General features: G+C 34.4%; 1 protein-coding gene across 4 annotated transcripts in view; it reads right to left on the bottom strand.

Moving 5' to 3' along the window:
* The window catches only part of LOC103988790 (protein SABRE), an 85,595-nt gene that overhangs the window by 42,821 nt on the left and 27,331 nt on the right, over positions 1 to 15,443 (bottom strand). For 2 of the 4 annotated variants that reach the window (XM_009407424.3, XM_065156492.1), the window contains exons 3-8: positions 11,875 to 12,144; positions 11,407 to 11,663; positions 10,831 to 11,047; positions 6,556 to 6,726; positions 6,393 to 6,470; positions 3,048 to 3,299 (exon numbers count right to left, since the gene is read on the bottom strand). In XM_009407424.3, coding sequence (XP_009405699.2) covers positions 3,048 to 3,299; positions 6,393 to 6,470; positions 6,556 to 6,726; positions 10,831 to 11,047; positions 11,407 to 11,663; positions 11,875 to 12,144 — 1,245 coding nt within the window. Of the gene's footprint in view, positions 1 to 3,047; positions 3,300 to 6,222; positions 6,241 to 6,392; positions 6,471 to 6,555; positions 6,727 to 10,830; positions 11,048 to 11,406; positions 11,664 to 11,874; positions 12,145 to 15,443 lie in introns of those variants that run through there. The other 2 variants (XM_009407425.3, XM_065156493.1) reach the window with 2 other exon arrangements.

Below are 15,443 nucleotides of genomic sequence, written 5' to 3'. Positions count from 1 at the left end.
CCTTACTGTTCACTCCTTTCCATCTATAAACTAACAAAAGCAATCTTCTTCCCTTCCTTCTGTCTCTCTTTTCCATCCCTCATCTTAACCATCTTCCCCTGCTTTCTCCCAGTAACTCAAGTTTTTTTCATATTCAAGAGCTTGTTCAAGGAGAAGTCTAATTTTTTAAGAACATATGAATTGAAAATCCCATGGTTAATCTCATCAAAATTAGGCAAATGTAAAGTTTATTCTTTGTTTAATGAGTTAATTTAGGGGCTTGATGTAAGGTTTTTAATCTCGCACTATACCAGTGTATCAAACTTTGTTCAGTACGGTACGATACGGTGTATCAAGTGGTACACCTAAAAGAGGCATAAAACCCTCCAAAAATACCTGAAAATTATAAAAAATAATTAGAAAACGGTTTTTAAGTTAGAAATAAATATACATTTAGTATAGTTTTAGCAAAAAATATAAATTAGGCAAGAATAGTATCACATATCTTTTTCAGGCTTTACGGAGTAGCCTTGGGCAAGGTTCGCAAGTTTTGTCAGTTCTGGATTGTCCTTCCGTTAATATTGAATTATCTACAGAAAAATTATTTCAATTACTAGATTATTTTATATACAACTTAAACTTTAAGATTCAAATGAATTAAGTAATTACATGTGTAGATATACCTGATTTTACTACCAAACGAACGACAAGCCTCCTCTGGTGGTGGATCGGGGTCCTCGATTCTATGTATCTATATATCAATATGATATGTTTGTTAGACCAAATCTTGAAAATGATCCCACGACATAATGTATTGATATATCGTATGTCATTGGTGCATCAATATGGTGATGATCGTAGGTTGATCGTCATGAATCACATGTCCGAGGCAGCTCCTGAGGTATGTATTAGTGAATGTCAAAACTTCTACTTTCGCTATTGATCTACTACTCTGTATCATACTGTTGCTCGGAGAAGTATGACCAATTATCACCGTACTGCTGTTGGTCGTAAAATTCTCCATAATACGATGGTTGTGAATAAGATGAGCTTCGTTCTGTGTATACGTTGTTTAAGCTCTATCGCATCTGCTCAAAATCGGCCGATACCAATCGGTACAGGTGAGTAAGGATCGAAATTTCAATCGTTACCACTCGATACAGCCTTGTATCGCCCGATACAAGGCTAAATACCTAATACCGCTTAGTAGTGGATGGTCCACATACTAATCTACTGGCGGACCGGTACATACCGCCCATATCGGGTGATACAGTATGATATTCAAATCCTTGGCTTGATGCTTGTTTAATGACTTAATTAGGGCCCGATTCACCTAATTTAGGCCTTGATCCTTGTGGATCAAGCCTAGATCCCCAAGGATCAAGTTGATCATATCTTAACCCACTTGATCTTTCCAATATACCATATTGATATGCAACCTCATCACATTGAGGAACCTAATCCACCGTCGTGAAATCACGACATTCATTTTGGCAATAGGGACAAGCATATGATCTTCTTATACAACCATTTTTATGTATAATTACTTAGATATCTCTCCACATATTTGTGAATTATGATGTATTCTTTAGATTCCATTAGTGTTCCTTTTCCATTACATGTTTCAATGCAATAGATGTTGTTTTATATCTTAAACCACTTAAATTATACAAATTTTGACTTTATTAGGTAGGAAACCCATGAAATAGGCACTTTTGGAGTTTCAAATGGTTAAACTATAAAGAAAGAGTATTGGACCTATACTGATCCAATCATAGACCAACAAGGCGCCAGCACCCGAAATGACGAACCATGGTCCTTGGAACCCTCATAATCATAGAAAGTCGACTCCCATAGCTAACTTAGATGCTCATTAATCCATGTGATCCTGTTATGTCTTTTGTTAAAGCTTCAGGGTATCGCAAGCATCCAACTCTAACCTAAAAGCTCGTTTAATCTAATGGTCAAACCTATGTACATTTGGCCATCTCGAGAAAACGCCAACCAAATGATTGTTTCAAATGGATCAATTTTCCACCTAGATCAATGTAGTCACAGTGGATGCACTACCAATGTTAATGATTATCTAAGTGATAGACATGCAACCAAGTCAAATCAATTTTATGTTTGTTAGTTGCCATTTTCAAACAAAGTACCAATTTCAAGTAACTCATTTAGCTGCACAACTAGACAATGTACACTTCATATTGAAAATACAAACAAACATCTATTTTAACTCTATAAAATGTAGGGCGAATCTGCATGGGTGTTGGCTGGATTGTGCAGATCTAAGGTGTTGGCTATTTTAGCTGCACAACTATATAATGTACACTTCATATTGAAAATACAAACAAACATCTATTTTAACTCTATAAAAATGTAGGCAAATCTGCGTGAGTGTTGGCTAGACTGCGCAGATCTAAGGTCCCATCCATGTGAATCTAGCTTAGATCTCAAATCTAGCCTAGATCCAGATGGTTCATGCCCAGACCTACACAAATTCAAGTCGGATATGTGTATATATTTATGTGCATTCCTGATCATACCTATGCATTACTGTTATCTCTTGCAATAGGACCAATGACACGAAAAAAACATACAGCAGCACTACGGATATAATGCAAGAAGTAAAATAATAAATATGCATATGAGGACAACTAAAATCACAGAATTGCAACACAATAAATCAATTGGGAGCACCAAGACAGCATTTCCAGTATTTGCAAATCATCAGTTCAAATATGCAACTTGCAATTATGATGACATAGAAAAGTCTCACCAAAGATGAACTTAATCACAGGATTATGAGCAACATAGTGACATACAGAAACTAGTCATATATCTGCTGATGATATCACAGAAACTAGTAATGGTCAAAGATAGAAACTACATAACCAAATATCTGCTGATGATAAGTAAAATGAAAAAAGAAAAAGTATTACTGATATCCTACCATTCTCTTGTCATATTTTGTAGCAAAAGAAACTCAAAAATACAATATAGTAATCATTCTTAGATAAGGAGATTTCAAGTGGCAGTAAATTTGTTCCTAGCTATAGAGAACTTACATGGTATAGTGGCAAACCAGTAAGGCTATAAAGGACGACAGTCATCTCTGGGGCTGAAACAGTACATGTCCACATGATGGATTTAACATGACTGGTTTCAGAATTCTCAATCTGAGACTTATTCTTCACAAGAACAAGGTTTTTCTTTTTGGACATGTGAAGCTGCAACCATGGCTTTAATCTGCTAATAATGAGATTGCACTGGGTGCCACCAAGCTTGATATCAACCTCAACTCTAATTGGTAGAAGCAGCTACAAACAAAGGCATACTTGAAGTTAGAAATCAAGATTTTAATCTTGAACGAACAACATGAACATATAGGCATACACATCCGCATGTAGAATTTAGGTGTAAGCAAGGAAGAAGTCAATTAGCTTCAATAACAAATCAAAAGAGCAATGATGGAAGATTCAAAACATCATGCAGGTATTATGGCAGTGAAACATGAAAAAAAAAGACATAAAACTCAGTTCATAATTCTACTTGTCATTAACAAGAATAATATTAAAAAATGGGTGATTTAGTGCATGAGGCACTTATCATACAGGATCTACATAGTATCATACTAGAGCTATGGCAATTGAGGAAAGCAAACTCAAACAGGCAAAGCAACAAAGGATAAATCTAAATCTTAAAATGAGAATTACAACAAAAACAACTGCAGTTCATCTGTGACGAACTTTTGAGCCAGTAGCTCTTTTTTACAAAAATTTAGATAGGACAATGTTTGTGGATGATATTGATGCTCATGTCTCAATTTGATACCGATCTCAGTCAGCATGCAGACAGGTATAGTAGCAGTACTGACTGAAGTGCAATCATTCAGTATAGGTCAATAATGTTCGAACAAAATAAAAAGAGAAAGAGAAGAGGCATACCAGTAGGACGACACAAAAACCTGGATGAGGAGAAGACAACGGTGACACAATCAGATGGAGGATGCAATGGCAATGATGTGGCAGGGAGAAGGGGTCGAAAGAGGAAGAAAGAGCGACAAGGAGAAAAAAGGACAAACAACTATCAATACCTTAAAATGTTGGTACCAATACTAAATGATAAGTTTACCACCTATACAGTTTTATATCCCTAACAAAACATATAAAATGAGCTTACTTTGCAGTACAGTCCATATCAAATCAAATTACGCAAAATTGTCCACATACCAGTTGACTATTGGACTGCATTGGCCCAACCTATCAATACATGTGATATTTTAAATGATGAACCTATATCAGCACATGATCCAGTTCTGTATTAGTATCAATACTGGTCCAATCGACTGAGATTTAAAACATTGTTTCCATTAACCAAGCTAAAAACAGCTCTGCTTGATGAAGAAAAAGATGCCTTAAAACTATTTTACTAGAAGCAACCTACAACTGCATCATAGATAGTAGCCAAGGCTAACTCATGACACTGATCTGACATTTCCTTTGGTCAACAGACTAACAAAATTGAGCAATAACTGTTAAATAAAATTCATCAACTTAAAAACCGTACAAGACCTAAACTACATCTCAAACAAATCTTTAATTCTGTTTAACTATGGAACATAGTATCTTACAGGAAACAATTGGTCGATGATTAAATGGGATGGCCTTAATAACCAAGTTTACTAGCATATGTTAATGCAGCCATTGCTTGACTTGAGTGAATTATGCCCAAGGTAAACGAATTGGTAACTACAATGGAACCTTCAATACTTCGAGAGAAATGATATTTTCTAGCGATGGAAATAGAGAGAAAAGTGGAGAAAAGAGCACGAAATGAAATTAAACAGAGAGATGAAAAGGTAGAAGAGAAAATGAGTAAACAGGAAGATTTTTATTAGAAGTAATACTTAAATTATATGCCTCAAGGACGACATAATTCACCTATTCTGAACCCATATACTAATAAAGCATAAATTCTACTCTATCTACAATTATGCAACCCATGATGAATCCTTCAAGTTCTAATTGGACTAAGTAGAGGAAATGTGCCAATTAGCTAGTTGTTGAAGCTTGTCCATGCCACCAACTCTTAATTGTACCCCAATTAGTTCCAAACATCTAGAGAACATTATCCTATAAACTGTATCCCCCAGTGTGATTTGAAGTCAATCCAGCAAAGTGTGGGTCCAGTAAGAATTTCTAAAGTGTATAGAGGTCAGTCCACACTGCTACTAGGACTAGGAATTGACCCACCAAATACCAAGGTATGCAATTTCGAATGGTACCGTCCGGTATGGGCAGTACATACCGGTCCGATGGTATACCGGTACGCGGACCGCCCGCTATCGGACGGAACGTGCTACAGTGATACAGTATTACACTGTAGCAATGCTACAGTGCTATAATAAGAGGAAATATTATAAACCGTTCAGTACGCCCTGATTTACTGCTCGGTATGCCCTAGTGTACCACCTGATACGCAGGTACCGTACCATACCGAGCCAACCTCGAAATACCGATACGGTATGGTATTGCATACCTTGCCAAATACTATCCCAAATATGCCTAAACTTGGTGATGAGTTAGCTAAAATGCTGATGAAAGCCTCCAAGTGGTCTAATGCTACTGGCATGGCAAGTGGGCCGGAATTCTAGGCTGTCCAAGTATATGACAGGGGCATCCAAGGCTACTGGACTCCGTTGTGAATGGCTATTTTGGCCTAGTCCTGAAAAACTTACACCGTCTTAAATAATTTGAACCTCTTTTCATTAGTATCAATCTGAGGAAGAGAAGTTTGGATCAGTAGAAATTTGTATTGTAACATCTTTGCAAATTGTACAGACTTTGACATTTCAATGTTAAGTGCCCTTGGAATTGCATTTTCTTATGCACAAGCTTTTTCTCAAAAATGCTATGCAAGGATTTATTAAAAACAAGTTTTAACCTACTGAAACAACTAATGGAATATTGCAGAAATAAATTTTATGGAATGAAACTTCTATGTTTTTAGACATGAAAATCAACATAAGTATATGCCAAAATTCAGCATTTGAAACCTCTCCTACAGTTTTGATGCATCTATGTGATTTATATTAGAACATTCTACTTCAACACTTGTTCTGACAAATCTAATGATGACTATGTAAAGGACAGAACATTATCCACATTGAACCCTAACATCACTGAGTTTCTTTCACAGCTTGCTGCTCTGTAATAATAGAAATAGAGTGCCAGTGCCTACCATTTCCCTTCGAAAATTAAAAACTCGCTATTCACTAAAGCTATAGGTAGAACCGTTATGCCAATGCCCAATACCCATGCTGTTCTGGCCAATAACAAAGGTATTGCATCAATCTCAGAAGTTTTTATGAAAATAAAGTGACAAGAGTTGAGAGCAAATCAGGAACTTACTTCCATTGGAACATCTAAGGTGGTGACAACAGCAACTTTCATAATTTCGAAGACTGCAGTTGCATCTTCAGTTAGTAACTGAAAAATAACCACAGGATAGTCAATCAACCAACCAAATAGCAAGTTCAAATCCATAAAAGATGTTTTACAACAAAAAAAGTACATGAATTTCACTGAGAACTAATTGAGCATCAAAATGTGATGTCTCCCCTGAGTCCTCATTTAGCTGTGATTTACTACTTGTGAGATGGATGCCCCTGACATTGTTCTCAATCATAAGATCTTTGCCTCCGTACATATACTTCACATCAAGTTTTGGCATACTGAAGCTAACCTTCCAAAATACAAATAGGTCTTGTTAATTGATGTTCAAGCTTCAACCAGGCACACTAATTACTATCAGAATCTTTTTCTTAACAAAATATAAATCACAACTTCCTCCACAGGAAAATTATCAAAATCCACCCTCCACCAGAAATATAAATTCATGAAAATTTTCAAGTAACTAAAACGAAATTTGGTTTAAGAAGCACAACTTGAGCACGCTATAGAATGAAGTACTAATGAGTATATCTACAAAGAAAAGATTAAATGATCATATGCACATGATTATGAATACATGACAACCAGGTAAAATAAAGTGCAGTTAACAAATGATTAAACAGTTGTATTAAGTTCTCATTATCCTCATACCAGTTTCAATAGTCAATGCAGCAGCCTAACTTTCCAGGTGCTGCTGGCACCAGTATGGTACCAGCACATCTTGATACCAACACATGGCACAGTCAACCATGCCAGTGGTACATAGAAAAATTAATTAACAAACAAAAAAAGCACATAGAAACATTCATCTGAAAATTTTAAATTAAAAATATCCTCTTACAGAGATACCCACCTTACCAATGCTCTCTAGTGATTAGCAGCTTCTTCTAATTCACATCTTAGGTTGGTGCCTATGAGAGTCTGGAGACCCTGCCAGAAGATGACTGATGGGGAGTGCTGCCAGACAAAATGGCAGATGGATGCAGGGAGATGAATGGAAGAGAAGAAGAGAGAAGGTAGGTATTCGATGGATCGCAACAAGATTTTCAAAAAATTTGACTGGTTCAGTCAAAACAGGTCACTTAGAAATGGGATTCAACATCCCAAGATACCGCTCAAATTGATGGGTATATTTCGCCAATGTAGACATTTCCTCATAAATTCTCCATCCTTGACCAAATATAACCAGTAAATATAAGTACATGATGAAGCCTTTTTCTGTAATATAGTGGTTTAACTTCAAGGACCTGATATGAAAGAAAGCTCAAATAATAGTATGTCTATCTTGACTAGTAACACCTATATAACAATCTCTCAGTAAAAACATTAATTTAAAATAGGACTATCGTATTAGGCATGTTGGTTAACTCTAATTAATAACCATCTGCATGCTGTCAATTCTAATTACTAATACATTGGAAGCATTTTATGCCAAAAGCACTCTTTCCTAATACATAGCTATCATCTTGACTACTAAGATTGCCTGTCATCTCTATTCCTGAACTGTTTAAGCATCATTCTAGCTAGTTAATTTTGTAGTCAGTGTTTTACTCCATAGGTATATGACCAAAAACCACATTTTATGATAAAAAGCAATACAGGTGCATAAGATGCAATAATAGCAAATTGATGAGAATAAATGTTACAACTATATGCTGCTTCCAATACACAGGAAAAAAATTCCTGAGTTGTTAAACGCTTATCATCTTTAGAAGTCATTTTCAGCTTAGGAAATCAGCATAAGCTTCCTAAAATTGTCCCAACATTGTCTTAATCCAATTCATAGTCAAAACATACATTCTAACAAGGTATGCAATTTCGAATAATACCGTCAGGTACGAGTAGTACGTACCGGTCCGTCAGCTGACCGGTACACGGACCGCCCCTTACCAGACGGAACGAAATATATATATATATATATATATATATATATATATTTATTTATTTATTTATTTATTTATATATAAATATATATAATCTTATATATATATATATATATATATATATATATAATATAAATAAACTCAGCGATGTCGCGTCGCCTCGGCGATATTCTCTTTTATAAAAAATATATATATAAATATATATAATATTTTATATATAAATATATATAATATTTTATATATAAATATATATATATAAACGAGGCGACGTCGACCCGCTTGAGAGGAGAGAAGCAACGTCGCCGAATTATATATATATATATATATATATATATATATATATATATATACCAAGCAGTATACCGGACGGTATACTGCTCGGAATACAATATCATACCGTATCAAGTGAACATCGAAACTTCGGTACGGTACGATATTGCATACCTTGCATTCTAGGCTTTTGTAGGAGACATACATACCCTTTAAGAATCAATCCAACTCTGTACTAACAAAGATAGCTTTGACCTAGAGTAAACCCACAAAGGTCTATGGCTGATCTTGCTTAATTTAGGCAAAGTCAGCATCACAATAATTAATATGATATGACCCTCCTATCAGCATTTTTCAAGGTGAAAAAGCCTCCTAAATCAAAATTGAACGTAACTAATCTATATTATTGTATAACATAAAAAACCAATCTCATGGCAAAGCCTCTAGGGTTTTCAATAAATCAAATAACCAAATAGAGATCAAGATCAAGTATACAATCAACTCAACCTAAACAGAAAGTAGAATATGGATGAAAATACATGAATATATTATAAAAAACACAAATTCCAATAAAGAGACCCTTGTTTAGGGTTCCCAAGTTCAAGCCCTCACGTAAGTGGTTGACGATAGAGAGGTTCCAATGGCAATGGTACCAAAAAGGTACAAAACTTAAATATGAACAGACTACTATAGTTACTCTAGATTTAGAAAGTCAAGTTTGCGAATGATCCTATTATCTAATAATCTTAATCATGTTTGATGAAGTTTGTTGGTGCAACAGACAGCATTTTAATTTATAAATTATTGACAATAGCATTGATTTTGATAAAAGGTGTCAGTTAGAGAGCCTATTGCTCATGAGTATATACCTAAGCCATTATGAGTTATGTTCAACATTTTCCATTGGCTTTTAAACAAGGACCATGCCTTCAGAAAAGAAAAATTATTATTATCACATCTAGTATACTAGTCCAGCAATTTACTTTTTCAATAATCCTTTAGATATTCTAAAATGTAATAAATTATAACTATATCAAACTACATATGATCATTGTTCCATTATAAAGGCAGCATTATACAAGTCCAAGCATAATCAAAATGTACCTAAAAAACCACTTACAATCATTTCTCTTTTTACTTTGGTTCTTATTCCTGTTCTAATATTAAAGACCAAAACCCAAAGGAAAATAGAAAGAAAGGTCAAATAATTCACTTATTCCTTCTGATGGTCCATGTCCATCTTTGGGGTACACGATTACTTAGTCGACACCTCAATGTAAAAGAATCAACCATCGCTTGATCATTCTCAAAGAGATTAAGACCATGAAAAATCATTCACCAAAAATTAAGAGGCAAAGAAAAATCAAAGAGGATGTATATTATTTTTCTATTTGTATAATTTTATATCTTTCAGGATTTTTATCCCACTAGATGCATGCCTACATCAATTTAATAATAGTATTCCAAATTCGGCTATGTTGCCTCATATGAATATCCTGTTGTTTAACTATCCAAAACATGGTTATCAATGTGATGTGATTATCTATGTAAATCTTATCCTACATGTGTTGTCCTCTGTAGTCTGTATAGTTATTCATATTTTTCCTCATTGTTATTACTCTTTTAAATTTTTAACTAATACTAATATTTGGTACTACTACACATGGTCCTCTATAATATAGCATTCATCACTTCGATCTTTATTCATTGAAAATAACATATCATTTAAATAAACTCTTAAATGAGAATAACATCATCTTAGAATTTTAGATTTGCTCATAGCATACCTATGACTTAGGCTTGAATGCATCTTACTGTATATAAAGTTAATGTTTTTATATATCTTATCTGATTGCATATTTGGATATATGTTTCTGCATACCACATATGCATCATGCAACCAGTAGCGCAAATACTGTTGGTTGTTTCCGAAAGCATTGCATGATATTATGCATACTTGGCAATAGAAAATACTGGTCTGAATGTCAATTAGCATGGGAGATATTGCTCAAAATTTTTCAAATCTTTCCTTGCATGTGATGGCTTGTTCAGCTACACTAAGTATCCAGTAAAAAAACACTATAATGCCTATAAATATCAATTAACAACCATTTAAGTAACCTAACAAAACAATTGGATTGTGCATTTGTGTTAAGGGCCGAAGGAAATATTAAGACTTGTAAAAAACAATGGGTTGACAAAGATACAAGACAGGAAATGAACAAATAGTACAGAATACAAACCTTTTCTGGAAATGCAAAAATATGCTTCTTTATGGATAGGGAGGACTTGTTTTTCTCTGATGTTTTAGATAATATATCCAATCTAGCCCCTTCAGTTGCAGTGGTGTCAGAAATAGTCTCCAAATTTTTATCTGTTCTGAGAAAGAGATCTTCATTAATGTGCACTGCTACATCACCACATACCATGTCCAGATCACTGATTTTGATGCCTTTCTCCCTATGGCAAATAGACATAGATCTCAATTTGTTTCATGAATTAATCAATCATGTTGTTTAGCATAACTGATGGTTAGAAGGACAAAAGTAAGCCACACAAGGTATCTCAAATACTGCTAATGCATAATTCTGTCAGAAGATACAAAATAGGTGATTTTTTTATAATAGACACACTGAACACATAATACATATTTCACAAGCCATACATTTGTCCTGCTTTTATGAAGTTCTTACTTTTGGTAGGTAGCTACTAACAACTATGAGATATGAATTTGGATTATGAGATCTAGCCACTAAAGTGTCTATATATTTATAGTCAGATGATTGCCAAATAAGCCTTCTACTTGAAATAGGACGCACCTGTCATGACCAAAATCACAAGAAACAGACAAATCCTCGCAAAGAAAAGAATTCTTTTCCATAACAGATGGATATGGTTGTTCAGCTTGCAAGCATTCTTTTTGACTAAAATTCAAAGTATGATCAAAACTGAAGTGTGGATCTCCTAGCTGAACAAAAAGAGGTACAAGGTGCAACTTGACAGAAAGAATCTGATTTGATTGTGCTCGAGAAATGTCCACCTTCAGTTCTTTTACTTCAATAACAGCTTTTGGTACCTACACAATTTGACCAAACATGAAGCATAAAATGACACAAACAATACACTACAATAATGAATTATTAGAATTAGAAAAATAAACCTATATGCAGTTGTGCAAATAGGGTTTGAGACTTCTCTCTTTTAACAGTAAAATTTCCTGTAGTGTACGTGCGCAAGCATCAATCTGTATAGTTTGATACTATATACTCTTGTCCAAAAGCACATACCTTAATAACGAAATCTGTAACAGAAATTGATAAAAGTCTCGCTACGCTAGTTAAGAGCATCCACTTTCCTTTTCCAGCTGAACGAGGTTTCTCCACCTTACTTGCCTTATTTCCCCTTTTACTTTGCTGCAAAGGCCTTAATACAACTTCAAGATCACAAATTAACAACTGTAATTTAGGATCCCTAGAGATAAAGCCAAACCCCAGCTTGACCAATGATTTACGGAAACTGAGTTTAATTTCACCAACCGATAATGTTTCAACAGAGCCCTGAAAAAAAAAAGTCACCAGTTAACTTTAGAACTTAGACAGTAATTACATATATAGAAGCTGAATTATGAAAAAATATTTGACAAATAAATGAAATACAATTTACCGAAGCACAAATCACAATACAATGGTGACTGCCATAACAAAAAACCAAGGATTGAATATCGTACCATACCGGAGTTTCGATATTCGCTCGGTACAATAAAGTACTGTATACCGAGCGGTATACCGAACATATATATATATGTATATATATATATCACACGAGACAATGTCGCAGTTTTTTTTTAAACTTGTATATATATATATATATATATATATATATATATATATATATATATATATATATATATATATATATATATATATAAGTTTAAAAAAAAAACTACGACGTCGCGCCTCTTCTCCCCACACGAGGCGATGTCGCCCCAAAACGAGGCGCCTTTATATATATTTATAGATATATACATATATATATATACATAAGTAAAAAAAAAACTGCGACGTCGTCTCCCTTCTCCCCACCGAGGGCGACATCGCAGAAAAATGAATGGCCTTTATATATATATTTATAATACCGCCCGGTAACGGGCGATCCGTGTACCGGTTTACTAGCGGACCGGTATGTACAGCCCGATATGGACGATATTATTCAAAACTGAAGACCTTGCTAAAAACATAAAAATACAAGAAAAAACGAGACCAAAATCCAAACTATTTGGTAATGGTCATAGGGATCCTTTCCCACAAACAAGTTAACTAGTGAAATCAAGGTTTGTCATATTGAGCTATACTGCCCAGTGTAAGCGGTATATACCGGTCTGATAGGGGACCGATATTCGGACCGCCCTATACCGGGCAGTAGCATTACATAACCCCGTATCGAGTGATATGGGATATGTATCAGTCGGTAATGGTCGAAATTCGATTGTTACTGACCTTTACTGGTCGGTAACAATCGAACTTCGACCGTTACCGATCAAAGGCAAAGATTGCCCTATTTCAAACAGTCAAATTGACCGTTTGAACCATAGGAAAGTGTTTTTAAATGCTTTCCTCTCTCTTCTTTCAACTCATTTCACTTTCTCAATCTCTTCAACTCTCGCAAACTCCTTCTCACTTACATCTCTCTGTTATTCTCACATTTCACTCTCCTAAACTCAACAAAGCTGCGATTTGTGGATTGGATCAAATTTGGGAGGATTAAGAGGAAGAGCACTCTAAACAGGAGATAGGTATTCTCTTTTTATATTTTTATGAATTTATGAGATGATTAAGCCTATTTTATGTGGTTAATGACTTAATGTCTAGTATGTTGTTTGATATATTTTTGGTGGTGGAATAGTATTAATCAGGGAGTAATTAAGGTCTTTAATATTGTGATTGGTAGGTTCAATGCTGATTTTTTCGAAATTAGCCACTTAATGGGTCAAATCTTTGTATTTTCATGCATATTAAGGTGATTTATATGTTTGTGATGGTATAATAAGTTTAATTAGGTTTTAATTAAGTTTTTCAATGCTGCGATTAATGGTTTTAATGATGATTTAATCAAAATTTCATCAATATTAGGTCAATTCAATGTCATTAATACCTATTAAAGTATTTGACATGTTTATCGCAGTGAAAGATAACTAATTGGAGATTAATTAACTATGTTAATGCTGTGATTAGTGTATTTAATTACGATGATATCAAAATTTGAACCATATTGAGTCAATTAAATATCTTTAATATTTGTTAGACCATTTAACATGCTTATAGTAATGAAAGAACAATAATTAGGGGATAATTAACCATGTTAATAGTGTGATTAATGTTTTTAATGATGATCTCATCATAATTTGACCTATATTTGATCAAATTTATGTATTCAATGCTTCTTAGGGTGTTTGACATATTCATAGTGGAAAAATAGAACTAATTGGGGTTTAATTAAATTTTTTATTACTATACTTAGTGTATTTAATGACATTAAGTCAATTCTACATATTTAATGTTGAATACATTAATTGATATGTTTATAGTGACAAGATAGGGTTCATACATATAATCGTATATTTTTATTTTAAATTAGGACTACTTGTAGCTTACTTATTTTTTCAATTTTGATAAGAATATGACATCAGAGGAACAGACACATGATGACGCTTGGGATCATTCCCAAAAGATAGATGGAAACTGTCATTATTGGCTATGCATTTATTATGACTACAGTGGCAAGAGTAAAGGAATTAGCTGGGTGAAGATGCATTTAGCAGATGAGTATTGATATTACAAAATGCAAAAAGGTTTCAACGAAGATCCGTAAATCATCTCAAGACAAGTTACAACAAACAGGAAGATAAAATGAAAAAAAAGGCAAGAGCTAAGGAAGAATATTATAGGACTACATATGAATCAGTTTATGACGAATATGAGGGTCACAACGATGATATCGACTCGGATCTTAAAGAGCTGGTATTTGTGCATCACTAAAGCATCAGTACATCTATAAGAAGAAATGAGACATCGACGACCTGACTCACAATGGAAGCGTGGTAATGATAGTGGGTCTGCGCCATTAGAAATCCAAAGGACGACCAGCATGAGGCAACCGACTTCCCCTCAGTTAAGCTAGATTGGTAGCATAAGATAAGGTGGAATCCATGGTTTTATGAAAGGATATGGCAAGATGTCAGTACCAGATATTACTGATATTGATCTACAAGTCTATCCTCCATAAATAGCGAAGCAAACACGGATTGACGATGCATATACAAAAGAAAAGAAACAGGATATTAGGAAGGTACTTGTAAAATGATTCAACTTCTACGAGATTCCAACAAACACAACTTAAGGTCTATATTTTCAGAGCATGATCTCCTCTATTCAAAATTCTGGCAGAAGAATCCAACCTCCAACACCGAAGGAGATCCACAACGTGTATTTAGATGAGGATGTGGTAGAACTAAAGAATTGGCTCAAATCATCAATTTTCTTGTGTATTGCAACATACAGGTGGTTTTTTATAAGTCAGTTAATGCTTCCAACAAGATTCAAAATGTAAACTATATTGAAAACCTAACAGACACTATTATAGAGGAGATCGAACCACAGTACATTGTCCAAATATTAACCGACAATGAAGCTAATTTCAAGAAAGTCGATTTACGATTGAAGAAAAAAAATTATTGTTTTTGACTCCTTGTGCAGCTCATTGCATGGATCTAATGATGAAGGATATTAGCAAGCTACCATCAAGTCACGGACTTAGTTGGTTTTGCCTAAGTCGTGTGGCACCCTTGCGTGTCCGACCG

The sequence above is a fragment of the Musa acuminata genome, chromosome BXJ3-6, assembly GCF_036884655.1.
Source record: "Musa acuminata AAA Group cultivar baxijiao chromosome BXJ3-6, Cavendish_Baxijiao_AAA, whole genome shotgun sequence".
In the NCBI taxonomy this organism is placed as follows: domain Eukaryota; kingdom Viridiplantae; phylum Streptophyta; class Magnoliopsida; order Zingiberales; family Musaceae; genus Musa; species Musa acuminata.
Note: the sequence above shows the minus strand (reverse complement) of the source record. Positions and strands in the feature narration are given on the sequence as shown.